The sequence below is a fragment of the Callorhinchus milii genome, unplaced genomic scaffold, assembly GCF_018977255.1.
Source record: "Callorhinchus milii isolate IMCB2004 unplaced genomic scaffold, IMCB_Cmil_1.0 Scaffold12, whole genome shotgun sequence".
NCBI lineage: Eukaryota > Metazoa > Chordata > Chondrichthyes > Chimaeriformes > Callorhinchidae > Callorhinchus > Callorhinchus milii.
Genome location: NW_024704753.1, coordinates 18,382,107 through 18,409,913, shown reverse-complemented (window position 1 = coordinate 18,409,913; position 27,807 = coordinate 18,382,107). Strand labels below are relative to the sequence as shown.

General features: G+C 46.5%; 1 protein-coding gene across 1 annotated transcript in view; it reads left to right on the top strand.

Annotated features, from left to right (window-relative positions):
* Nucleotides 1-3,325: 3,325 nt before the first annotated feature.
* The window catches only part of LOC103176747 (plexin-D1), a 39,193-nt gene continuing 14,711 nt past the window's right edge, over nucleotides 3,326-27,807 (top strand). The window contains 19 exon segments of the mRNA XM_007890492.2: nucleotides 3,326-4,197; nucleotides 4,200-4,597; nucleotides 14,305-14,481; nucleotides 14,768-14,899; nucleotides 16,583-16,683; nucleotides 17,415-17,547; nucleotides 17,835-18,009; nucleotides 18,532-18,640; nucleotides 19,245-19,356; nucleotides 20,190-20,294; nucleotides 20,801-20,887; nucleotides 21,443-21,536; nucleotides 21,864-22,027; nucleotides 23,206-23,357; nucleotides 23,862-23,961; nucleotides 24,992-25,131; nucleotides 25,541-25,711; nucleotides 26,810-26,900; nucleotides 27,260-27,508. Coding sequence (XP_007888683.2) covers nucleotides 3,369-4,197; nucleotides 4,200-4,597; nucleotides 14,305-14,481; nucleotides 14,768-14,899; nucleotides 16,583-16,683; nucleotides 17,415-17,547; nucleotides 17,835-18,009; nucleotides 18,532-18,640; nucleotides 19,245-19,356; nucleotides 20,190-20,294; nucleotides 20,801-20,887; nucleotides 21,443-21,536; nucleotides 21,864-22,027; nucleotides 23,206-23,357; nucleotides 23,862-23,961; nucleotides 24,992-25,131; nucleotides 25,541-25,711; nucleotides 26,810-26,900; nucleotides 27,260-27,508 — 3,519 coding nt within the window. The 5' untranslated portion in view covers nucleotides 3,326-3,368.

The window sequence follows — 27,807 nt, the reverse complement described above, 5'->3', positions numbered from 1 at the left end:
TGACTCCCAAGTCCCACTGTCTCAGCTTCACCGAACCACTTGCTTATCCCTAAACCCCCAGGACAGTCAACAATTACAACCACGAATGACATTTACACGTCAGGACGACGTCCTGAGGCGCTGGACAGTCAGGGATTTGAACCCGAGCTGGGGGTTGGGATCAGTGGGAGGTGGAGGGCGGGGAGGGTGGGGGTAGGAGGGTGACCGAAGGCACGGTCGAAGAGGAGGGTCTTAAGACGTGCCTTCAAGGAGGCGAAGGGGGGAGCGAGGCAGAGGGACTGTGGGATGGAATTCCAAAGGGTGGGGGGCAGAGAGACTAAAGGCCTGACTGCTGATAATCACCCGTTAGACACAGTCAGCTGTGTTTAGAAAGCTCCCCTTCTCTACAACGCTCCAACAAATTGGGAGTTTGGCACCTTGGTGGAGCCTGGGTCACATCCCGTGCTGCTGGGAGAAGAGCGTGAGGGCTCAGCTGTAACTCTCCCACTGTAACAGACTGGCAGGAAGCATATGCTGGAGATTTCATTCTGGTCTACACTTTACTGGTGTCAACCTCAAACAAAACCTACCCGTCGACAAAACCATGAGGAGAATAACAATCATTCACTTGACAAACTACCCGACGTGTTTCGGGGATTAAATCACTTTTATTGCTTCACTCCCGGGTGGAGGGGAATTGTATGTATTCATTTGTGTGTTTTGTTGTTTGTATTTCCCGGTTACGTATCGTTTCTATTAGTGGTTGGAATGGTAGAACCACTCAAACCCACTTTCGCCCACAAAATATTACAGTCGCGCCACTTTACAGCGTATCCTGTGACGCGCTTTGAGACGTCTCGAAGACGTGATCAGGCGCTGTGTCGAATGCCGGGATTCTTCTTCTTATTGTTAGTACAATCAGCAAACGGTTGGCAATTGAAACGGTCAGCTTTGGCCTGTGGGGGGGAACGGAAAAGTCTTCAAGATGAAAATCCGGTTCTTGATTTAAAGTTTCGGTTCCGTGATGCATAATTATTATTATTGTTATTTTTTTATTTGGTAAAGTTATTATTCTTCATCATTGTGCAGACAAAATCTTTTTGATACGATTTTTTTAATCTCAAAAGTAAAGTTCCCGAAGATAAAACTGGGTGACTCATTGCTAATAACTATTTATTATTATATTTAATAATGTGATGATGATGATGATAATAATAATCTTTCCATTTGATATGGCGCCTTTATAACGCCTTCGAGATGTCTCAAAAGCGCTTCACAGAATAAAGTGAATTGACTGTATATTATGCGGCAGCCAATCGGCCACAGCAGTGTCCCACAAACCGTCGTGGATGGGATGACCAAATTATTATTATTATTATTATTATATCTTTTTTGTTAAGGGATTCTGACCCCCACACATAACAATAATGGGAGAAGAAGAAAAACGTTGTGTGTTTTATTTTGAAAGTACCCGAAAAGTAAGGGGAGGGGTTTCGATTTTGTTTAATAAAAAAGGTTTCAACTAAAAGCAGATTAAAAGCTTTTTTTTCAAAAAAAAACCCTCTTTGCTCTGAGCAATCTGGGAACTGGGAGCTGAATTTCAGCAACAAAACGACGCGTTTAAATGGTTCTCGAAGCACTTGGGATATTTTTGAAACATACACATCCATATGTGTATACATCACCCACAAATATACAGTCAATTCATTTCACAGCATATTCTGCGAAGCGCTTTGAGACGTCTCGAAGACGTGAAAAGCGTTACGCCAAATGTAAGGATTATTATTATTATTATTATTATTATACACATATTTTGTTTTGTTGAAATGAGCGAAAGTGAAAACTATTCCGCCTTCTCCCTCTCCCTCTCTCTCTCCCTCTCTCTCTCTCTGTGTGTCTCTGTCTCTCTCTCTCTGGGAGAGTTAAAGCAAATAGTTTCACACAGTGATGGAGAGATGAGTGGAAGGTAAACGTGACAGTGAAGGTCTTGTGGCTCCTGCACTGCACTGCACTGCACTGCACATCTGCTGAGAAGGGGATGTGCTTTTTCCACACCAGTCTCTTCTGAACATCTGCTTTGCTAACAGTCGGTGTGGTTCAGACTCTGGGGGAGAATCGAGGAGTTTGCAAAAAGACAAGTCACTGACCAGCTCCTGTTGAGGCGCATTGGTTATTATATCAGGAAACACTCACTCTCCCCCCACCTCCTCCTCCCTCTCTCTCTCTCTGTGTCTCTGCTTCACAAATCCGCCTTCACTCACTCACTCAGTCACTCAGTCACTCACTCAGTCACTCAGTCACAGGCTGTCTCACTGGTAAGTACATCATCATCGTCTGCCTCACACACAGAGAGAGAGAGGGACAGACAGACAGAGAGGGACACACACAGGGAGTGAGAGAGAGACAGACAGAGAGAGAGTGTGAGAGAGACAGAGAGAGTGAAAGAAACAGAGAGAGTGAGAGAAACAGACAGAGAGTGATAGAGACAGACAGAGAGAGTGAGACACAGGGACACAGAGAGAGAGAGTGAGAGACAGACAGAGAGAGTGAGACACAGGGACACAGAGAGAGAGAGTGAGTGAGAGACAGACAGAGAGAGTGAGACACAGGGACACAGAGAGAGAGAGTGAGAGACAGACAGAGAGAGTGAGAGAGAGAGAGAGACAGACAGAGAGAGTGAGACACAGGGACACAGAGAGAGAGTGAGAGACAGACAGAGAGAGTGAGAGAGACAGACAGAGAGAGTGAGAAACGGGGACAGAGAGAGAGAGTGAGAGAGACAGACAGAGAGAGTGAGAGAGACAGAGAGAGAGAGACAGACAGAGAGTGAGAGAGACAGACAGAGAGAGTGAGAGAAACAGAGAGAGAGAGACAGACAGAGAGTGAGACAGACAGAGAGTGAGAGAGACAGAGAGTGTGAGAGAGACAGAGAAAGTGAGAGAGAGAATAGAGAGGGGAAAACAGAAAAGTCAAGCAGTCTCTTTCACCAATTCATCTGAGGTGAGGAGAGAGAGAGACACAGACAGAGAGACCCACACACACACACTTGGGTAGACACAGACAGACAGACAGACAGACAGACGGACAGACGGAGAGGAGAGGAGAGGAGAAAAGTCAAGCAGTTTGTTTCGCTAATTTATCATCCGGCAGCAGCAGTGAGTGAGGAACATACACTCACTGAGACACCGAGAGAGAGAGAGAGCGGAGAGGAGAGGAGTCAGTCAATCCGGGAGGCTGCTTTGCCAATTAATCATCATTGGGGCAACCGTGGTGAGACACACACACACACAACCTCAGACAGACACAGACGCCGAGAGCACGAGCGAGAGGAAGAGGAGAGAAGTGGCGAGAGGAGAAAAGAGCAGAAGGGAGGAGAAGAGGAGAGCAGGATGCAATTTCTGCAGCGATCTTTATCGCTGGCGGTGTCTTGGCTCCTGGCGATGCTGTACCCGGGGCTGCCCATGGAGTTACACCAGAAATACAGGACTGCGCAGCCCACCAACAACTTTGCGGTCGACCCGGTGGACGGTCGAGTCTATTTGGCCGCAGTGAACAGGTTGTACCAGCTGCACTGGGACCTGTCGGAGGAACTCCGCACCATAACCGGGCCGGTGGAAGACAACGTGCTGTGCCACGCTCCCCAGCTGCCCGAAGCCACCTGCGACCGCCTCAAGGTCATGATGGACAACCACAACAAGATCCTGCAGCTGGACCGCGGGCAGGACATCATCGTCGTCTGCGGCTCCGTCTACCAGGGCTTCTGCGAGCTCAGGCGAGTGGGCAACATCTCGGAGATCGCCGTGGAGTTCCCACCGCACAAGTCGTCCGACATCGTCTTTCCTAGCATGCTCTACATCGCGGCCAACGACCCCAACGCCTCCACCGTGGGTCTGATCCTCAAGACGTCGCGAGGAGGCACCAAGCTCCTGGTGGCGGCCACCTACACGGGGCTGGGGACTCGCTTCTTCCCCAAGAACAACAGCAAAGAGGACCTGCGCTTCGAGAACACGCCCGAGATCGCCATCAGGTCCCTGGACATCAGCCAGCTCAACAGGCTCTTCACCTATGACATCAACCCGTCCGAGGACAACGTCTTCAAGATCAAGATCGAGGCCAAGGCCAGGAACAGGCTGAGCTTCGTGCACGCCTTCATCCAGAAGGCTTACACCTACGTGGCCATGAACAACGACGCCAACTCGGGCAATAAGGAGAGTCACCCCACAGCATCCTGGCCAGGATCTGCCTGGACAACAAGAGCAAGAGTCTGTCTGAGACCAAGAAGCTGACCGAGTCTTACATCCAGGTGGGATTGCAGTGCAGCGTGGAGGAGCGAGTCTTCAACAGGTTGGTCTCGGTCTTTCCAGCCCAAATCAGTCTCCAGGCCAAACCGGTTCCGGCTCGGGCCCAACCTCACACGGAGCTCCAGGAGGTGCTGTTCGGGGTCTTCGAGCGATCCGACAAGCACACGGCCCTGTGCGTCTTCAGCTTCTCCGATATAGAGCAGAGGATCAGGGAGGCCAGGAGGAATTGCTTCAAGGAGTTCAAGACCGAGGAGGTGACCGTTCTTGACAGTGTGATCCAGGGCAGTGGACCTGCCTGCAAGGCCAAGAATATCACAGTGAGTCTGAGCTTCTACCCCCCTACCCAAACCTCCCCCGCCCCGAAACTCCTCTATCCCTCTTCCTTTCCCCCTTCCTTCCCCATCTCCAGGTCGCGCCTCAAGACCTTCGACTGTATCTACGGTCCCCTCCCCCCCCCCCCCCCCCCCCACCACCATCCATATGCATTTGATATAGCGCCTTATCACATTGTCAAGATGTTTCAAAACGCTTCCCAGAATAGATTGTGAAGCCGATTGATCGACTGTGTATTTTGTGGGCGAAACGCAGCAGCCGTTGTTTATGCTGTGAAGGGTAGCGACTGTGCTTTGTGGGCGAAACTCGGCAGCCAAATAGGCACAGCAGTATCTCACAAACAGTGGTGCGTTAAGTGACCAAATTATTTTTGAAGGTATTATTACCCGTGGAAAAGTGATCCGCCAGTCGACTAACAACCGGGTTCCTCCTTACTGCCGGGCAAACAGAGGCGTGCGTGTGCGGAGTGAGGAAACATTTCGCCTAAGGTTTCGCCCTGTACTGGGAAATCTCAGTGAGACTTTAGATAGCTGCTTCCCCTGTACCTAAGCAATGGATCATTTAATGACAGCACATAGTCAGCGAGTCTGCTGCTAGCTCTTCGATGCATTTTTGCTTGCTCTAAATTCCTTTCCGGCCGTTGGAAGCTAGTGATGCACAGAAGTGTTTTGACAGATAGGTTACCTTTCACAAGGAAATCATAATAATAATCCTTCCGTTTGATATCCACTTTACAGTGTATCCTGTGAAGGGCTTTGAGACGTCTCGAAGACATGGTAAGGCGCTGTATCAAACGCGAGGATTATCGTATATCGCCTTATCACGTCGTCGAGACATCTCAGAGTGCTTCACTGGACACACTGGAAAGCGGAGTGACTGTGTATGTTGTGGGCAAACTTTTGCTTGCATTGACCGGATGCTTAGAAAATGTAATGAGACTGTGGTATACATATTCTTGTCTGGATTCTGTGATATTGTTTTGGATGTTAAAGCAAAACTCAGATTGTAAGATAAAAACCATGTCACGCAACCTGCCGCAAACAGTGCTCTGGTGACTGTAAATTTTTTACAGCAAATGTTTGAGAGGTTTTTGTTAGTAATAAAAAGACACATCAGCATAACACGTACGGAGATAACCCTATCTGGACTGGACACTCTCTTCCTGAAGGGTGGGCCTTGTTTGTCGCAATAATAATAATATTAATAGTAATCCTTGTATTTCACACAGCACCTTATCACTTTGTCCAGATGTCTCAAAGCGCTTCGCAGAATACACTGCGACGTGAATTGACTGCGTGTTTTGTGGGCGAAAGAATATTTTCTAGAATTGCTTATTCCAATTCTGGAAAATATTGGGCTTTACAAGTTGGCAAGAGGTCAGTGCTTGGTGACCCCAGTGATTGCATTGGGGGGTTACTGCCGCAGTTTAAACCAGCTAAAACCATACAGCTTCCTAATGCGAGCACTGTCTCGCAAGCTTCCTGCTGTTCGTCCAGATAGGAGCAACCTCACTCTGAGGCCTTTGGCTTTCTATATTAACAGGAGCCAGATTGGAACATTTCTCTTCTCTAAGTGACTACTAGTCTGTTCATCCAGTTCCTGCTGAAGAGCCAAACAGGCTGATTACTGTCATCATCAGCGCCTTAGAGTAATGCAATCCCCCAAACCAAGACTGTTACTCAAGAGTCAACTCAGTTTTCATTGGCGAATTTTGGAGACAGTTTAGCCACAAGGTGACCCTTCTCACCCCTTCCCTTAAACTTGTGGAATAGGCTCCCCTCGGGAGACAGACAGTGGAAGCAGAAAATGCCATTTGTTTCAAGAACAAATTAGATAGATTTCAGCTAGAAAATAATATCTCGGGACAGATAGTTGGGGACACGACATGTCAAGTGACTGCCAGGAGGGTGGAACGTGAACTAGATGGACCTTGGTCTTCTTTCCCTGGGAAGTTCTTAAGGTGGATTCCGAGCCCTGGATACACGAGCGGAAAAGGAATCCGGATCTGGAACCCCGACTGATTTCCCCCTCCCTCGCCTGCAGTGTTTGATAGAAGGATCAGTTGTGCTAAAACTCCCGCAGGATATCTTTTGAAGGTTTAGTCGTATTTAATGTCCCAGCTGCTTGCAGTTCCTGCCCATTCATCAGGATGAGGTTTCAATGATATTTTGGACCCAAATACAATAGCCTTGCTATTAGAAAAAGAGGGAAACAGGATAAAGCCATTACATTGCTATTTTTGTGTGGCTCAGCGCTTAGAGCACTCACCTCACAAGCGAGCGGATCTGGGTTTTTGCAATTAGTCGATTGGCAGATCACTTTTCCGGGGGTAACAAACCCTTCGAAAAATAATGATTTGGTCCCTCAATCCTTGTTTGTGGGACGCTGCTTTGGCCCACAGAATATACAGAGAATTCACTTGACGGTGTATCCTGTGAAGCGCTTTGAGACATCTCGAAGACATGATGAGGCGCTGTATCAAATGCAAGGATAGGGTTTTCTGGTGCGTGCAGCACAAATCGTACCAGCCTTTACAGGGTTAAATCCGTTCTGCTTCCTCTTGGAAGAAAGGTTACTTTGGTCATTTCCTTCATCCATTTGTGATCTTGCTGCTCCTCCAGCCCTCAATATGATGAGGTCAATGAGTTATTGCTTTTATATCTTATATAATAATAATAATCCTTGCATTTGACACAGCGCCGTATCACGTCGTCGAGACGTCTCAAAGCGCTTCACAGAATAGACTGTAAAGTGAATTGCCCGTGTATTTTGTGGGCGAAACTCAACGATCCACATCCAGATCGAGAGAAGGTGAGAGGAAGGGATAGAGGTGAGAGGGAGCGAGTTCCAGAGGTTAGGGGCTGAGAACCTGGAGGTTCAGCCACCGATGGCGATGAGGAGGGGTGGGGAGGGGGGGGGGGGTTTGGTGTGGAGGCAGCAAAGGCTCACGTTAGCTGATTGCAGAGCCACGAGATGATGAGTGGGTTAGGAGAAGGTCATGGAGATAGGGAGGTGTTGGGGCATGTAGGGACTCATAGGTGAGTGGGTAGGACTTTGAAGACAATGCGCTGAGAGCCAGGGAGTCAGTGGAGTGAGGCAAAGACCCGGATGATGGCAAGTTCAGCACATACCTCATATAGCACCGTGTGCAGCTCACGCAGTAACATAAACATATCTTTTTCATACCCTTTAAGAGGCGTTCCTGTAACACCCACCTTCCCTGACATTCGGCACCAAAACAGAGATGTTTGTGGGCGTAAATTACACATCAGATTCAAGTCAAAGAGACGGAATTATGACAAGTGATTGAAATTATATATTTTTTGGCCAGACTGAATTTATTCACTCAGCAAATAATGATGAGCAATTGGTTATGTAATATTGTACGCGATGTGCAGTCTGGGGGCAACATAAACCTCGTGGATTATTAGCGTCACCTCAATGCGTAGCTGTTCTACCTGGCAGAAGCCTGCAGGACTCGCTGTTCTTAATTAGGATGCAAGCAATTAAGGTGGGGACTTTGGGTTTGCTTTCTTATCAAAGGATATGGGGCAACGATGAGTAATTGGAGTTGAGATACAGATCAGCCATGATTTTATAGAATGGAGAAACAGACCCGAGGGGCTGAATGGCCTCCTCCTGTTCCTGTAATTTCCCAGGAGAATCCCAGCGTCAGGCGCTGGGAACACATCTGCTGAAAACCTCTTCCCATAGATGTGAGAGAGTTTAGGCCAGAAATCTAGAAGCGCATTCTCAGAATTACTCATTTCAACGTTTTTATTAAAAGCTGTCAGTCTTGGCACTGTCACACTGAAACTATGGAAGATAAAACCAACAGAACTGCACAATATCAGAGTTTTATTAAAGTAGAAACATCCTCCTGGGAACAGACGGGCTGCCGTGCATTTGCTGGCAGCTATTATGTGCTAACCTGAATACCCTTTTCTCTCTGTTCAATTTTTTCCCCCAATATTGGCCATTTTCTTGTCTAAGCAGTGACTGGTAAATTAGATGTAAATTTCCTGCGGCTGATATTACTGTCAGATTGGAAGCCATTACATTGTCAATGACGTCAGTGTTGGCCATTGCCGGTGATTGGGCAATCGGGATGCTTGACAAAAAAGTATGTTTTGAAAGTTTGACTTTATCTCAACCAAAGGCCAAGACATGTACTGAGAAAGCACTCCAGAATCTGACTGGCTCAAGTTATTAATAATAATAATAATCCTGGCATTTGGTGTAGCGCCTTATTACATCTTCGAGACGTCTCAAAGGGCTTCGCAGAATACACTGTAAAGTGAATTGACTTTGTACTTTGTGGGGACAACACGGCAGCCAATCACACACAGCAGCGTCCCACCAACAGTCAAGCATTGATTGACCAAATTATTATTATTATTATTATTATTTTTGAAGGGATGGAAAAGCGATCCACCAATCGACTAACAATCGGGTTCCTGCTTACTGCTGGTAAACAGAGGCGCGTGGAGTAAGGAAACTAACGTTTCACCCTGCCCGGGAATCGAACCCAGGTCCTCTCGCTTTGCGAGGCGAGGGCTCTAACCTGCAGTTGAACGGTTAGAGCTAATGCCGGGGACACAGTTAGCGCCGCCGCTCCCAGCCCAACCACAAACGGTCACGATCCTTTTTGCGAATGGGACGGCATCACTCGAGAGAGAGACTTCATTTGAACGTCGACCGATAAAATTACAAGAGGGAAAAAGGGCACTTCCAGAATGAAACCCTGCAGACTCGCACACTTCTCGTCGTGACAAGGAAGGTTAAAGGTTGTCTCTTTAACCAAATTTACTTTGTGTTTCTCACACACGTTAACAAATCACAGATTTTCCATGTTTTGAAATTGAGAGGGTGAAATTCCCCTCGCGGCTAAAATGTAGCAGGAATACTGTATGTCCTTAGATTTATAATATACAACATTATGAGTATCAAAATCAGTATTTAATTTCAGTATTAAAATCCCTTCGCCCCCCCCCTCCCAAAAAAACTCATAATAATAATTTGGTCACTCAATCCACGAGGGTTGTGGGGCTTCTGCTGTGCGTAATTGGCTGCTGCGTTTCGAGCACGAAATACAGTCAATCCCCTTTACAGTGTATCCTGTGAAGATCTTTGAGACGTCTCAACGACGGGATAAGGAGCTGTAGCAAATGCAAGGATTATTACTCTTATCTCAAGCTCCAATTCGCTGCCGCTTTCTCCACCACCTCACCCGGCATTGCTCAACATCCCACTCAATTGCTCAAAAGGTCCTACTGTATAAGATATACGTGAATCACTTTCCTTCACGGTTGGATTGAATGTAGGTCAAATTGTCAGACAATAACCCAATTCTGCATCTTGCTGATCCGTAACTTATTATTGAGGTTTGCGAAACATTTGTTTTTGAATTCGCATCGTGCCCTGGCACCTCCCTAGCTCTCCGACCTGCATACCCCACAACCCACTGCCTCTGCTCCACTGGCTCCGGCCTCCTGCGTGTCCCTATTGCCCTCCGTGGCCGCGCTTTCAGCCAGTACCCCCCGAAACTCTGGAACACACTCTCTCTCTCCCCCTCCCTCCGCCTCGCCCCCTTCCTTCCCCATCTCCAGTTCGTGCCTGAAGACCTCTCTTCTTGACCAAGGCCACCATTATCTCTCCCTTCCCCCAGGCTCGGTGTCGTGCTCTGCCATTGTCAGGCGCTGGGGGTTCGCTGTGTAAATGCAAGTTGTTGTTGTTGCTCAACCCCTGTTATCCACTGAGTATCTTGTCTTCATGTGTTTTGTAGAGTGTGAGAAGCATATTGAGCCCCTCTCAGTACATGAAAGGCTGGTGGATCAACACATAGTTAGGCGCAGGTTGTCGAGAGCCGAGGCTTGGGGGGAGCCTCAGAGTGTACGTTGGGGTAACTGCTGGAGTCTAACCAGCTAAAGCCACGCAGCTTGCCATTGATATTGCTGTCTGGCAGTTTTCCTGGCATTGATGACTGTGAATTATGTTCAGACAGAGGAAAATAACCAGTAGAGACTTGTTTCCAAGCAAAGTGATGTGAGGAACGAAGATTCACAGTAAAACAATCTATTCTTTTGATCGGCCAGGTATTTAACATATGCAGAAGCCCATCATCGTGCTCAAGAGTAATAAATATGCACCCTTTCCTATGAGACCAAACCTGAATTGCTAAGATCAAAAGAATCAGCTTCAGTGGGACACAATTGTATGGTAATTAGGATTACAGTCTTTATTTAGCCATTTAAAAGGGGGTGAAATATTAATGAAATCAAAATATGAATATATTCGTGAAATAAATAATAATAATCCTGGCATTTGACACAGCGCCTTATCACGTCTTCGAGACGGGATATACTGTAGAGTGAATTGATGGTATATTTTGCGGGCGAAACTTGGCAGCCAATTGCGCACAGATATATACAATTAAACAACATTTTATTTCTAGTTAAACTTGAGAGAAAAGAGTGCAGAGGGAAAAAAGGAGTGGGGACAGCTTTAAGGGATGTTTTCAGGTAAAGCTGTTTTGTTATTGCCTTTTCCACCCACCAGAAAATTCTTATCTGTAGCAACTGCCCACTATCATGTGGTTATGCTTTCATGAGTTTTAGGAAGAAACTGCCAGAAGCGTCTGGTTTTCTGATGATTGCGGTTATAATAATAAAAAAATAATAATAATAATCCTGGCATTTGATACAGCGCCTTATCACGTCTTCGAAACGTCTCAGAGCGCTTCACAGAATATACTGTAAAGTGAAGTGACTGTGTATTTTGTGGGCGATTCTTTGCTTTGTATATTGGAGCAGAATTGTAGTTATCACTGAATGGAAATGTTGATCCCAATTCAATGCAAAAGCCAGCAATGCTAGACCTTGCTTTCTCTGTCGTTTCCTACTTCTGTTTCCATTGTATTTCCTCCTGACCTCTTCTTCCTGCTGAGTAACATACGCGCGCACACACACACACACACGCAAAATCACAAGATCTTTACTCACCAGCAGGAATGTCACTTGATGAATTGTGGCACTCGTTCAACGAGCGAAGGAGATGAAATCAATTGCCCAATGCATTTCTTGGGGACGAGTGGGGTGGCTGAGTGGGGGGAATAAGTGACAATTGGACAATTTAACAACAACAACAACAATAAAATGACATTTATAGAGCGCCTTTCACGTTCTGGAGGACTCGGGAGGACATCCCAAAGCGCTGAACAGTCAGGTGTCGGGGCCCGAGCATAGGGGAGGGGTGGTGTAGGGGTGAGGGAAGGCAGAGAGGTGGGAGTGAGACCAAAGGCACGGTGGAAGAGAAGGGTCTTGAGACCGGCTTTGAACGAGGCAAGGGAGGAAGCGAGGCGAAGGAACCGTGGGATGGAGTTCCAGAGTGTGGGGGCAGAAAGCCCGGCCACCGATGGTAGGACGGGAGACATGGAGCAGGCTGGAGCCCGATGAACGGAGGGAGCGGGCAAGTTGGTCGGGAGTCAGCAGGTCAGAGAGGTGGGAACTTATTAATAAGAACTTATTAAAATAAGAATTTATTAATGGGCCATTTTTTAATTTCGAATGATAATAATAATAATCCTTGCATTTGGTATAGCGCCTTATCACGTCTTCGAGACGTTAAGCTCTTACTAACGCTGAAGAAAGATGATCGTATGTATGTACCTTGCAATAGTATACAATCCTATACTTTTGCACGGTATGTGAAATTCCCAACCCCCCGATTGTCCGAGCGAGAGAGCAGAGGTTAGCACCAGCAACCAAAGAGACAGGCTCAGAAGTAGGGCCAGGGGGGAAAAAAATGTGAAACGTTTCAAAAATCCTTTGCTACGCAATCTTTGACAATCTTAAAATTCTCTTAAATTGTGTATAAAAAAATATGATGGGTTACCTCGTGCTCGATTGAGTGCAGTTGGAATTTCTGTCTCGCAGTTGACACAGTGCCATTGATTGTCTAAGGGCTCTGATGCAAAACAACTGCCCATCATTTTTTTAAAATATAATTTTAGGGTATTTTAAGATTGACAAAGACTCCGCCCGCAAACTACACAGTCGATTTACTTTACAGTGTATCCTGTGAAGCGCTTTGAGACGCCTCGAAGACGCGATAAGGCTCTGTATCGAATGTTGAGAATTATTACTTTTATTCTTTCTTATCACTGGACAGAATCCACAAGCAACAAGAAAAATTAAAACAAAAGTCTGACGGAAATAGCATAACAAAGCCAGCCACTGAATGATCTTGGAGCCAAAACAAATTCACACCCTTTGGATATCTGTTGCAAACACAAAACATAATTTTTCCGAGTGGTGACATTCGACAGGAAAGCACACAGGAAACACCCCAAGGTCACACAGGAACGCGAGGTAGCTCAGGAGGAAAGTCACGTTGTATTCTGGCACTCACAGCTGTGTTGTGTTTCCAATCAAGGCAATAAATCCATAGATTATTTCTAAAATGGAGTCGTGTAGCTCAGTGGTTAGAGCCCTCGCCCCTCGCAAGCGAGAGGACTTGGGTTCGATTCCCGGGCAGGACAGGGCCAAACCTCGGGCAAGTCTCCTTACTCCACACACACACACACACACACACACACGTCTCGGTTTACCTAACAGTAAGTGGGAACCCGTTTGTTAGTCGATTGTTGGATCGCTTTCCGAGGGTAATAATCCTTTCAAAAAAAAAAGAAAAGTGTAATAACTGGTCACTCAATCCACGGCCGTTTGTGGGGACGCTGCTGTGCGCAGTGGTTTGCTACGTTTCGCCCGCAAAATATACAGTCGATTCACTTTATGGTAGATCCTGTGAAGCGCTTTGAGGCGCCTCGAAGACGTGATGAGGCGCTGTATCAAATGCAAGGATTATTATTGTTATCATTACAAATAGTTTGTGAAGCATTTCGTTGCTCTGCAAACACAGGAGACTTTTATATTCAAATCTTGTTTTGCTGTTGGCGACGTGGGAACACAGTTAATAATATTTACTGTGCAGTTTGGAGAGAAAGGAGTTTCCCAGGCTCATCCCTCCATCTGAACTGTGTCAGTCGAGCCTTGGTGTGTCTTAGAGTTGGCTTCGAGGGATGGTTCGTGGATCCTGGGAAAGGAGGAAATATTTTTACTTCTATTTCCTTCTCAGAACAGTCTGACTCATGGAGGAGAGTTGAATGAACCCCCCGTACCCAGGGCACAACAGTTGGTGTCAGAATAATTCATCCCATTATTCGTTATCTAGAATAACAAAATGTCCCATGGAAACATGTTAGCTGATCTGGTTGCAATTATTGGGACACGAGTCGTTGCATTTGGTGAAGTGAATGGTCCATCAGCGCTGGACATCATTTGAATAACACACAAAAAAAATAATAATCATAATAATCATTCGGCCACTTCAACCCCCGGCTGTTTGCGGGGACGCTGCTGTGCGCAATTGGCTGCCGCGTTTCGCCCACAAAATACACAGTCAATTCACTTTACAGTGTGTCCTGTGAAGCCCTTTGAGACGTCTCAAAGACGTGATGAGGCGCTGTATCAAATGCCAGGATTATTATCATTACCTGCACTTGACCTATTTGACAAATACTGTATAAACACAGCATAATTGTGTAGGAAGCGTGGGTCCCTGCAAAGGATAAGTAGACTTGTGTTAAATGAGGAGCGATCAAGAACTGACGACGTTTGGGCTTCATTTTCAGTTGCAGAACACTCAGCTGGACTGTGGAGCTGCTCATCTCCAACACCCGCTCTCGATAAAGACGCCGATTAAAGCGACACCGATCTTCGTGTACACAGGTCTCACCTCGGTGGCTGTGTTGAGTGTCAACAACCACACTGTGGTGTTCCTGGGCACAGCCAGTGGATGGATGTTAAAGGTACAGTTCTTGTATTTCTTGACACGCTGACCATCATATTTTTTGGTCAGCCGCGGTGTCTTGTCACAAGCTCCGTTACTTGCCCATCGCCGTGCTTAAGAGTCTCCCACCCAAACTGCGATTGGTTTGATTACTCTTATCGAACGAAACATGCCTCGCTCAAACTGAGATCTGGGGGGAAAAAAAATCTCCAGTTGCTGATTGAGACTCAGAGAGAGCTACTGCTGCCTTAATTAAGTGAAAGTAGATAATCGCAGCGTGTCTGACTGTGTCTCTGTCCTTCCAGCTAAACGTACGGAGCAACAGGACCATTGGGAATATTAAAAAGATTCCAGTGTCTCCCGGCGAGTCTATCCATCATATCATGCAGTTCGATCCCCAGGACAGTAACTATCTCTATGTGATGGCCACATACCAGGTTGGTTCAATCTTTAGCTCCTGAGCTCCACTCATACAGTACAATGCAAAATGACATTTACACGGTGCCTTTCACCCAAGGCTCTGGATGGTCAGCGATTTGGACCCGAGCTGGGGATTGGGATCAGGAGGGGGTGGAGGGCGAGGGTAGGAGGGTGACCGAATGCACGGTCGAAGAGGAGGGTCGTGAGACGTGCCTTGAAGGAGGTGAGAGAGGGAGCGAGGCGAGGAGACTGTAGGATGGCGTTAAAAATAAACCACTCTATTACTTTCTGTTAAGTGACGTTATGTCTTTTTCTCGATTATTACCCCCACAGAGCGATTTAAACTCCAGTGACATAATGATATTAATAATAATACTTGATATAGTGCTTCATCACGTCATCGAAACAACTCAAAGCGCTTCACAGGATTTACTGGAAAGTGTAGTGACTGCGTATCATGTGTGCAGCTAATTTCAGAGGGTGTCATGAGATCTTTGAAGTGCACCTAAACAGGCAGGGAGGTCCATGCTTTAACATCTGACCTGAAGTAGACATCTCCATTGCAACACTCCCCAGAATTTTATTGGAGCATCAAACCCAAACTAGGAGCTCAATGTCTTAAAGTCGGGCTTGAACTGAGAGCCTTGTAACTCAGAGCTGGGAGTCCCACCAACCCACCCAGACTGATATAAATACATACATGCGTACACACGGCCCAGGCTCTGCAGTGCCAGAGTTATCTTTGCGTCCTAATCTTGTTTACCAGTAATTCTTCCGTGAATGTTGGAACTTCCTGCTATTCACCAGCAGATTGTTTCGCAGAAGTCCTGTATGAAGGGTGTTAATCGAGGCTTGCATTAAAGTGGGGACATGTCAGACTCAGCAGGAATGCAGTGATAACCAGTGTCGATTCCAGGAACAAAAAAAAGCGCGAAAAACAGAGCAACAATCTCATAATGGCAGCATTGATCAGAAGCAGAAACTCGGGAGATTAATCTAACTGTTCTTGATCTTCTAAACTGTACATAAATGATCCAAACCCCCTCCCATTCCCCCCCTTTATTATTATTAAAGGTTGTGGTTTAGGGTTGGACCCATTCAATATTTTCAAGACTGTGGTGGATAGATATCTGTTGGGTCAGGGAATCAAGGGCTACGGGGCGAGGGAGGGTAATTGGAGTTGAGGTACAGATCAGCCGTGGACTTATAGAATGGCGGAACAGGCTCAAGGGGCTGAATGCTTCCTCCTGTTCCTATATAAAAACCATTCACGGTGCTTGACTAAAGATTCCAGCCTTTATCCCACTTCCTGGGGTCCATTATTCCATTTGAAACAAACATCTGAGATAGTCTGGACGAGAACCTATTGAGAATATAGACTAGGAAAAACTTCTTGGAGAAGCACATTGGGACGGGGGAGGGGGATGGGGTGGGGAGAGCTCTTGGGTGATAGGAAGGGGGGACTTTGTGGGCAAGTATCTATTAGTGATGGGACAGAGACATATCTGTGATTGCGGGTGAGTATCTGTTATCCTCTGAGTAAAGTAATTGATCTACGTTGAATGGTGTAGACAGATAATGATTTCTCATTACACACTTTCTATGTTCTTTGAGTTATGAGTCTGACTGTTCTACTGGTCCCTATCCCTCCATATACTGCACCCGACCAACCTCCCATTCTATTGTCTTGCTGTTAACAGATGAGTCGTGTTAAGGTCGCCACCTGTGATCAGTACAAGTCCTGTACTGAGTGCCTTGTGGCAGAAGATGCTCACTGTGGTTGGTGCACCTTGGAAAGCAGGTATGGAAGCAGTTAGACTGGGAGCTCACACCGAATCTGTGATAACCTGATAAGCTTAGCCTGACGTCACAGTGTGCAGAGCTCTGACACTGCTGTAGAACGATATAGGGCATGCGATAGTCACACAGTCGGTTCTAAATCCTCAACAGAGGGGAGATGACTTTTTTTTTTTACCCAGTGAGTCGTTGCGGTCTGGAACGCATTGCCTGAAAGGGTGGTGGGAACAGATTTGATGACAGCTTTCAAAAAGGGAATTAAATATATTTAGAACAAATGTTGAAATGTTTCGTAAAACAAATGAATCATCAACAGGTTCTGGGTTTATTATAAATTGCTGATCTGGCAATATCCTCCTTCACCATGTGAACACTTTACTTCAAGCAATCTTACTTCCCCTTTCTTTGTAATTTGGAAATAGAAAATGATGCAAAGTTACCCTTGCTTTCAATCCCAGAATGGCCAGCAAATCCAGCTGAATTCTTTGCAATTCTACTGCACTGGAAACCTGTAGAATTCATCTTCAAATGGCTAAAACAACGGGCATGTGGAGTCACAGGAGAGGTAGCAGAATGGTTTGGGAGATAATAATAGTGATAGTAACACTTGCGTTTCATACGGCGCCTCATCACGTCTTCGAGATGTCTCAAAGCGCTTCACAGGAGAGGCTCTAAAGTGAATTGACTGGATATTTTGTGGGCGAAACGTAATCCTATGCACTTCATCTTTTTCAGGTGTAGCTTACAGAAGGACTGTGTGGATTCCAATTATCCTTTGTACTGGACTGGTCTGGGCTCTCGTTTAGACCAATGTCCCAACATGACCATTGTACCACCTGAAATCAACCTTGCCCATAGTAATCCCTCGGTAAGGTATCTTTTGTAAATCTTGGGGTTAAGTTATGTTACCTCCAGTGGTAGCATCTTAGGCTCTATGGACCGAATGCCTTTCTAGTCTGTAATGTGGAGTCCTGTAGCTTGTGGATGCAATTGTTGTGTGGAATTGGCTGCCGCGTTTCGCCCACAAAGTATACAGTCACTACACTTTGCAGTATATTCTGCAAAACGCTTTCAGACGTCTTGAAGACGTGATAAGCAAGGCGCTGTATCAATTGCAAGGATTATTATGATGATTATTTTTGATTTTAATACCAGGATATTGGAATCACCATCGGTGGAAATGTCCCGGATCTGAGTGGGCGAACAGTTTATTGCAAATACAGTAATGGGGAGAAGACTCTCGTGACCGTGTCCAAAATTAAATCATACCAACTTGGATACTGCCCTTTTCTGGTCAAAGAGAAATACCCCTCATTCCTCCCAAATAAAGGTGAGCAACTCCACACCCTCTCTCGCTCTCTCAGTGAGTGTCGTGATTTGTTTTACAACTGCTACCGATCTGTCTGAGTACGAGACTTGTTTATGAGTGGTAAAAAGTAATAGTTTACGAGTAGTAAAGGTATGGCGCTGGCTCCCGAAGGAGATGGTGGAAGCAGAAAATGTCATTTGTTTCCAGAACAAATCAGATAGATTTCTGCTAGAAAATAATATCTCGGGATAGATACAGCGTACAGTTTGGGGACACGACATGTCAAGCGACTGCCAGGATGGTGGAAAGCGAACTGGTTGGACCTTGGTCTTCTTTCGCCAGCAAATTCTTATGTTCGTATGTGTTGATGAGCTCCCCTCACTGATAGATAAACCATATAAAACATCCCTTTTATAACTAAATGGCTAAATGGAGCACGATTGAGTAGACCATCTACTGAATCAATCACTAAAAGCCTCAGATAAGCTTTTCCCTGATTCCTCTTCCTGTTGTCGGTGATGGTCTATGCGTTCCTTTATTCAGATCATACTGTGGTGATTGTTGAGGTCCAAGTAGATAACAGAACCATCGTGTGGGGTAGTTTGACCATCTACGACTGCGAGAGGACAGGGCAGGTCCACGCGAAGACAGCGTAAGTAGCCCACCATTGTCTCCTCCGTTCACCGTACCTCCGATTCTATAAAACTACCAATGGAGGACCAGGACGTGTTTGTCACAACAATTGAAAGAAATCGTTTTTCAAACGCTTGCGGCGAAAATAAATTGCGTTGAGGGGCCAGAGGTCTTTCTACGGTGGCCCCAGTCAACTTTTTTACCTATTAATGGGTTGGGTGTTTTCTGCTTGAGCCCAGGAGCTCATTTGTTAAAGATGTTGCCGAGTCCGAAAGGAAGTTGTTCAGAACAACAGCAACTTGCATTTACATAGCGTCCCTCACGCAGTGTAGGGTCCCAGAGGGCTTCCTGCCCTGGAGTTGAGCGCCCCCGCCTGATGCTCTAGTCTAGCATTCGCCTCTCTTTTATGTTACAGGTAATGGGTTTCAAAAGGGAATCAGATAGGTACTTGAAAAGGAAAAAATGTGCAGGGCTGTGGCGTAAGAGAGGGGGAGTAGGACTAGTTGGGGTAAGAGCAGGGGGAGTGGGACTGGTTGGTGGCTCTTTCAAAGAGCCAGCATAGGCATGATGGGCCGAATGGCCTCCCTTCTGTGCAGTAGGAATCTCTGATTCTCTGATTCTAGGTGTGCGAGCTGCCTCGGGACTAAGTGGAGGTGCTCCTGGTGTGTCAGCGATCACAAATGTGTCTCGAGCAAGGACGATTGCGGGGACGGTTTGACAGCTGGCTTGGCCACGGTAAGATTGCACACGGATCCCATTGCACCTATGCATCAGACACACAAACTTTGCTCTTATCTTCAAGTGGTGAGAAAGCAGGAAGATCCGAAAATGTGTTTGTTTCAAAAGAAGCATTTGTTCTTCTGAGTCCTGTGGTTCAGTGGTTAAGAGCACTCGCCTCACAGATGAGAGGACTTCGATTTCGATTAGGTTTCGATTCTCAAGTCGGACGAAATGTTGGACACGTTTACTTCACACACACACACACACACCCACACACACCCACGCCTCTGTTTACCCAGCAGTACACAGGAACCCGGCTGTTAGTCGATTGGCGGATCGCTTTTCTGGAGGTAATAATAATCCCTTCAAAAAAGTAATAATTTGGTATTTTGTAGGCAAACACAGCATCCAATTCGCACACAGCAATGTCCCTCAAACAGCTCACAAAGGGAACGACCGACTTTATTTGGGGTGTGTTGGCCAGGACATCAGGAGCAACTCGCTTCACTTGCGCATAGTAACCTTTAACGTCCACCCGGACAGGCAGACGGGACCTCGGGGTAACATCTCCTCCGCAGGACGGCACTTGCGACCCAGGACTGCACTAGAGTGTCGGCCTAAACAAAGGCCCAAACGTGGGGCTTGAGACCACAATCTTCTGACTCAGAAGCAAGAGTGCGACCAGCTGAGCCAGGCGGGCACACTGGGTGATAAACCTGGAACGAAAAATGAGGCATCTTTGCATTGGGGAAAAAAGAAAAAAAAAAAAAGCCTGTTCTGCCGTTCCCCACCACCTGCGCAACGCGGTCTGCAATTGTGGTTTGTTCTGTTCCGTTTTCTCTTCACAGAATCTCACACAGTGTCCACAAATCGTAGCAGCAGCCATCACTCTGATCCCAACCGGGAGTGAGGAAGTCATCCCTGTCACTCTGGTCAACAGTGCAGGGTTACAGGTAACAGCCTTCCCAATTTTTCCTCGACCATGTGTAATACAACAACAACAACAACAACAACTACTACTACTACTTACATTTTCTTTGCGTTCAAAAAAAATTCCCTTAAAATAATAATAATAATAATAATTAATTTGGTCACTTCAATCCACGCCTGTTTTCTGGGGACGCTGCCGTGCGCAATTGGCTGCCGCGTTTGGCCCGCAAAACCCACAGTCACTACACTTATATATTCCGTGAAGCGCTTTGAGACGTCTCGAAGACGTGGTGAGGCGCCGTGTCACATGCAAGGGTTATGAGTATTATTATTATTATTTACCCTCTGAATCGCGTCACCTACATTCCTGTGTTGGGATTGATTTACTTTGATCTCAGGTGTCTGTCTCTGTGTCAGTCGAGTGAGCGTGTGGAGCAGATCTGCTGAAAGAGTAACGTGCAATTTATGGCCCTCCGCGTTACGCATTCTTTAAAAGGTTTTCCTCTCTCCCCCCCCCCCCCCCCTTCAGACCACAAAGCTGGAGTGTGACTTCGGTGATCAGGTGCTAGCAGCAACATGGCTTAACACAACCACTGTCCTGTGTGATGCTGTCAAGGTGAGTGCCACAGCCTGAACGACAACGACAACCTGCATTTACACCGCGCCCCCTCACGCAGGGTAGCTTCCCGGAACGCTCGATGGTGGCTGAGCACCGCACCGAGCCTGGGGGTGGGGGGCGGGGGGGGGTGGTGGGGAGCGGTGGGAGGTGACCTGTAGGCACGGTCGAAGAGGAAGATCTTTGGGCGTGAAGGAAAGGGAGGGAGGGAGGGGCGAGGCGGAGGGATAGAGGAAGAGAGTTCCAGAGTTTGCAGTGACTCTCTTCCCCCATCTCTCTCTATCTGGAGGAACGCACCGTGCTTACCTAATTCCAGAAAGTATTAGGCACAGGATGATGAGAGCCAGGGCTTGGGGACCCCAGACTGGATGTTAAGTGCTGCTGGAGTTTAACGAGCTAAAGCCAGGTAAACTTGGTGTTGAGAACAGTGTCTGTCACGTTTCCTGCTGCTTCTATAGATAGGACCGTGCTGCCAGTCAGAGCTTTGGCTTGCAGGGGTAATGATTGCGTGCGAGACGGAAGAGTAAACTGCCTTGATTCTACTTTTCTTTGCAGTTGTCTGCAAACAACAAAAGCCATGGGTTTCCAGTCAACCTGAGGCTGAGAGAAAACCCACAAAAATTCATCGATAATCCAAACACAATATCAGGTGCAGGAAATTCCTCATTTCCCTGAATCTATCTCAAATGCAAGGATTATTATTATTATTATTATTAACATTTTAGATATTTGTAATCTCCTGATAACTTGACCCTGTCTTAACTTGTCACTGCTACTTAAATTGAGTTATGTATTTATTTATATATATGCCCTAACCTGGCGTGAAAGGCGCTGTACAAATGTAATTTTGTATTGCCTCGAAGACGTGATAAGGCGCTATATCAAATGCAAAGATTATTATCATCATTACTGATAAGCGCGAGTGGTGGATCTCAGTGCAGAGTGAGGAGCTAACAGCATTGCCTTGTCTGTACAGTGGAAGTGTATAACTGTGCTCTGGGGAGCACAGACTGCTCGCAGTGTTGGGGGAGAGAGGACCAGGGCCATCTCTGTGCCTGGTGTGAGTCCGGCCTGAGCTGCAAACTGAGGAGCGAATGCAGACAAGTCAAGGAGACTTGTGCCCCACCCATGATCACCAGAGTAAGTAATCGACGGCTCACGCTCAACAAGGCTCTTGAAATTTTACTCGCCTCCTTCAAGACCCTCCTCTTCGATCCTCGCCTTCAGCCACCCTCCTAACCCCCGCCCTCCCCGCCCTCCACCCCTCCTGATCACCAACCACCAGCTCAGGTGAGGATCCCTGACGGTCTCGGGCCTTGGGACGTCCTCTTGGTGTGAACTGCGCTGTACAAATGTAATGTGATGTTATTTATAGATGTATTTGATTCATGATTCAGCCCCACAAAGAAATGCTTCATTCAGAAATGTATATATATATATATTTTTTTGGTTGTTTGGTCAGCCGGGTGTCTGACACGTGGGGAAACTCATCACCACGCTGATAATTCCATGCACATGGAAATTCCAGAGATAGATTGATAGGTTGTTGTAATGGAATGCTCTCTCTCTCTCTCTTTCTCTGGTTCTCTCTCTCCCTCTCTCTCGCTGGAATAACTGGAATGTATCTTGCGTCCAGTTGACCCATCTTAAACATGTGTTTGTCGTCTCCTATGTCCTGTTTGGCTTATCAGTACAATCTCAGCCACCGGGCAGTAAATTTGCTATCTGTGGGAACAGCATCCGCAAAACTTCACAGGAAATTGTGCAGGAAACATCTCGAAGCCCCCTCTCTTTCTCTGCTGCCAGTTAACTGTATGGGAACCACCCAATTTATTTTCCCTCTTGCGTTACAGAAGTCTCTCTTTACCCAGCAGGAAGTAGGAACCCGGTTGTTAGTCAATTGGCGGATCGCTTTTCCAGGGGTAATAATCCCTTCAGAAAAAAACTAATAAATCGATAAAACTAATAATAATTAGGTCACTCAATCCACGACTGTTCGGAAGGCATTGCTGTGCACAATTGGCTGCTGAGTTTCGCCCACCAAATATGCAGTCAGTTCACTTTACAGTATGTCCTGTGAATCGCTTTGAGACAGGAGGAGGCCATTCAGCCCCTCGAGCCCGTTCCACCATTCCGTAAGATCACATCTGATCTGTGCCTCAACTCCAATTACCCTCCCTTGCCCCGTATTCCTTGACACCCTGACCTAGCAATGTTCACCCCTCCTATGAGCCATGTTTTGTATAAAACAACATTCAATGGCAAAGAAACATGTACGCACTCGAGCACCACTATATTGTCACCACTGTGTTTTCCAGATAGAGCCCCTCACTGGGCCTGTGGACGGAGGGACTTTGCTGACTATAAAAGGCAGCAACCTGGGTCGGAGATTCAGTGATATAAAGGAAGGCGTTAGTATCGGTGAAGTGCAGTGTATCCCTCTTGAGAAGAGTTACGTGGTTTCTGAAGAGTAAGTAAATTTTATGACCTCTTTCAGTTTACGCCATAAAGCTCTGCCCTTGTTTATAAGGACGTAAGAATTTGATGGCGAAAGAAGACCAAGATCCACCAGGTTCGCCTTCCACCAATCCTGGCAGTCACTTGACGTGTCGTGTCCCAAACTCTATACTGTATCCTCGAGATACTATTTTCTAGCGGAAATTCATCTAATTTGTTCTTGAAACAAACAACACTCTCTGCCTTCGCCGTCTGTCTCCCGGGGGGAGCCTGTTCCGCACGTTTACTCCTCGCTCACTGAAGTAGTGTTTCCGCAGATTTGTTCTGAATTTGCCCCTTCGATCGCGGGGCACTATAGAAATGCAAGTTGTTGTTGACGTTGTTATAACTTCTCAGTGAGTGTACTTTGTACAGTCGAGCACCGGGACCCATTGTGAGTGTGTGTTCGTTTCAGTTGAATCTGTCGGAGCTGTTGTCTCACCCCGTTACATTTCTGCTTGACTTTGTCGCTTCTCAGGATTGTGTGCAGGACCGAGCCAGCAAGCAGCGTGCTTCAAGGTGTAGTGACTGTGACTGTGGGGAAAGCAGGAACCTCCAAAGAGATATTCTCCTTTCTGGTGAGACACACTTTCAGTTGCATTCCAAACAAAAAAGGCTCGTCACAGATAATAATAATAATAATAATAATAATAAACATTGAACTCCTTAAACATTGGAGTATTGGAGATGTTGGAAAAACATCTTACTGGTCTCCTCAGGCCAGAGATCGAGTGGAAATGACATCAGTGGCATGTTGAAGGTAAACAGGAAATGCACCATTGACAAAACCAAAGGCGATGGGGGAAACATCCGCTAGAATTCCACAGGGGTTCAACAGCAACAGGAAACACCTGGAATGCTCAGCTATGGAACAATCCTGCTCCGTGAACCTTAAAGGAAACTGTTATAATCCTCACTTGACCTTTACAGTTGCCAACCCATCTCCAGCCTCCCCTTCCTCCTACAAGGTGCTGGAACAAGTCATTGACTCACAGCTTCTTCCTCTCCCACCCCCCCACCCTTCCCACCCCCACCCCCCCCACCCCCACCATCCAAGCAAACCCTTTTTTTGGAGCCCTTTCAGTCTTTGAGACATCTTTGGCAAAGGTCGCCCGTTCAATCCTCTTCCGCCGCCTCTCCTGTCACCTCAACCTTCACGGTCCTGTCCTCGCCTGGTTCACATCCTACATTTCGCACCGTCTCCGCTTTATCTTCAGGAACGAAAACCAATTCAGCGCCTTGGGACGTCCTCCCGACATGAAAGGCACTATACAAATATAATTTGTTGTTGTTGTTATCTTCCCACCACGAAAGGCGTCAGGTGAATGTAACTTGTCGCAGAATCAATGACTAATCTACATGCGTTTTGAGCCGGGAACATTCCTAAGTTTTGGGTGGGAAATGGGTTGACCGCAGATATTAGGCAATTCACTCTGTGAAGTATCGCAGAGACAAATCTGTGTCTGACTTGTCTTTCCAGTTGCTATCTGTCTAATGTTGGATTGATAGATTAATAACCCGCAATATTTGTGCTTTTTGGTTCCTCCCCGAGCCTTGTTCTTGAATCCTTTCACACATGTTGATCTTTGTTGTCGCTTCTGTCTCCAGGTTCCAGAAGTCTCCTCAGTGTCGCCAGACAGAGGGCCCAAAGCCGGAGGGACCAAAGTCCTCATTAGTGGTCAAAACCTAGACATTGGCTCTTCTATCAGAGTTGTGGTCAACGGTACCCAGGACTGTAGAGATCTAATGTAAGCCACTGCTGTGAATTGAGAATCCTAGCGGTCATCGCATCACACTGCCTACCACATCCTCTGTTGAGCATGACATTTATTGTGCAGACGCGCACACAACGTTCACTCGTTTAAAAGGGAACTATAAAACTCAAGATGTTTTATACACTGTCCCTCAATCCCTCCGCCTTGACCCCTCTCTCTCGCTCTCTCTCCCCTTTTTCAAGTCCCGCCTGAAAACTTTCTTTTTTGACCGTGCTTACAGTCACCTCCCCCCTCACCCCCTCCCCGCCCCGGCTCGGAGTCAGGCTCCGCCACTGTTAAGCGCTCTGAGGCGCTACCCTTCGTGGCGGACGCTATATAAGTGCGAGTTGTTGATGATGTTGGCAGTTTTGTTCTTCAATCAAAGGTTTTCTCTTATTACCAGACGGACTCAAAACAATATAACGTGTGTAATGCCGGCTTTCAACCGGACCGAGGTGGCTGTTCCTGTGTGCGTGCGGTTTGAGAGAAAGGATTGTGTCCACAATTCCACAACCTTCCAGTACATGGAGAACCCGACAATCGATAGCATCAACCCCAACACCAGTTACATCAGGTACGAGATGATCCTGGAGAGCGTCCGCATTTTAGTGACCCTAAATACTATGAATAATAGCAATGATCCTTGCATTAGGTATAGCGCCTTACTTATCACGTCTTCGAGACATCTCAAAGCTCTGAATATACTGTAAAGTGAATTAATCGACTGTGTGTTTTGTGGGCGAAACTAAATTTGCAAACGAATGAGGAGAAATGCCAGGCTGGAAGCAGATTGACTTTATTTATATAACGTTTTGTAGAGTGTAGTGTCATCAGCGGTGCCCTGGAGCACTGTGGATCCACCTGTGGATCGGGAACCAGAATACTGATAGAACTACAGATGACTGACTCTATTCCTGCTTCTCAGCACCTTAAGAGATTTCCCCTCTACCAAAGAGGACAGTCACTGGTTGATCATTTGACATCAGAGAAGGGCAGGTTTGAGCAATCACTTGGAAGCCTGAGCTGTGCAGATACCAGGAACTAACTACCTGCGAGCTTCCTCCAGTCCACAGCTTAGACACACATCCCTACCCACTGAGCCATCGTTCCAACAGATGGAGAAGCTGAGCATTAGCTGCTTTACCTCTCTGCATACCGCATCAAGGTGGATCCCAAACCCCTGGATATATGAACATATAATCCTATGTACTCCTTCCTGTCTAAAATGCCCCTTGGAACAGTCTCAACCCAGTTACGGGTGGGATTCAGTCTGTAGCACAAATCTACACGTCTTGTAGCATTAATTGGCTCTGGTTCAGAGAGGCCAATCCTGTTACCTGTAATGACAAAATCCTGTCTGTAAGATTAAAGCCCAATGTCTTGGTATCTTGTCCTTTGGAACTCCATCCCACAGTCCCTTTGCCTCCCTCCCTCCCTCCCTCCCTCCCTTGCCTCCACGTATCAAAACTCTCCTCTTCAACCGCGCCTTTGGCCACCCTCCTACCCCCATCACTCCCTGCCCTCCACCCGCTTCTGATCCCAACCCCCAGCTCAGGTCCAAATCCCTGACTGTCCAGCACCTTTGGGAGGTCCTCCCGATGTGAAAGGCGCCGTATAAATATCATGTGTTGTTGCTGTTGTTACTTGCATTAACCTATTGCTCTCGCTGCAGCGGTGGGAGAAGAATCACAGTGAAAGGCCATCGATTCAGTTTAGCCCAGAAAGTCACCATGGTGGTTCAGAGCCTTGGAAAAGCGGAATCAGTGAGTAGCTGGCACAGAACTGACTGAGAAACATTCAGCAAAAATTGACGTGAAATGTGTGTGTTTCTTGGCAGTGGGAAGGAAGACTGTGTTAATTTAGGTGAAAGTTTGTAAAGTCTAATTCCCAGTGGATTTACTCTGAGAGAGTTAAAGGGTTTTAAGTTGAAAGAATAATAATATTTACATGGGAATGTTAAAGCCCTCCAAATTATTATTATTATTATTATTATTATTATTATTATTAATTTAAAGCCAGGATAGATTTCACTGTATTCTTACAGCCAAGATAATAGCAACTAGGGAGGGGTCAAATAGCGAATTATGTAGTTACAACAAAATGATTATGTTTTTTTTTGCAGACGTGTACAGTTGAAAACGACACCGTTATAATCTGCCCTTCTCCCGCATACTCGATCACTAAGAAGGGCCAGCCGGCTAGCGTCAGCTTTTACATTAACCAGATTGACTACGTTGATATGGAGGATTCCCCGGGTGACAATGCCGCTCATTACAAGTTCACGTTGGACTACCGCAGTGACCCACACTTCTCCCGCAAGGACAAGTTCATCAAACACCACCAAGGGGAGCCACTCACACTGGTGATTGAAGTAAGGTGATCAGTAATATTGATTTTCGCACAGTCACTACACTTTACCGTATATCCTGTGAAGCGCTTTGAACGTCTCGAAGACGTGATCAGGCGCTGTATCAAATGCGAAGATTATTATTATTATTATTATTATTATTACAATGGGGACAGGTTCAAGTTTCTAAAGGGCAATCGCAGAACAGCCACCAGGAAGCATTTCTTTACCCAGAGGGTGTGATGAATGACTAGAATAGTTTGATGCTATCATGGGAGAATTAGAAGGGACGGGTGTTCCGGTTGGATGAGATCGAATGGGCC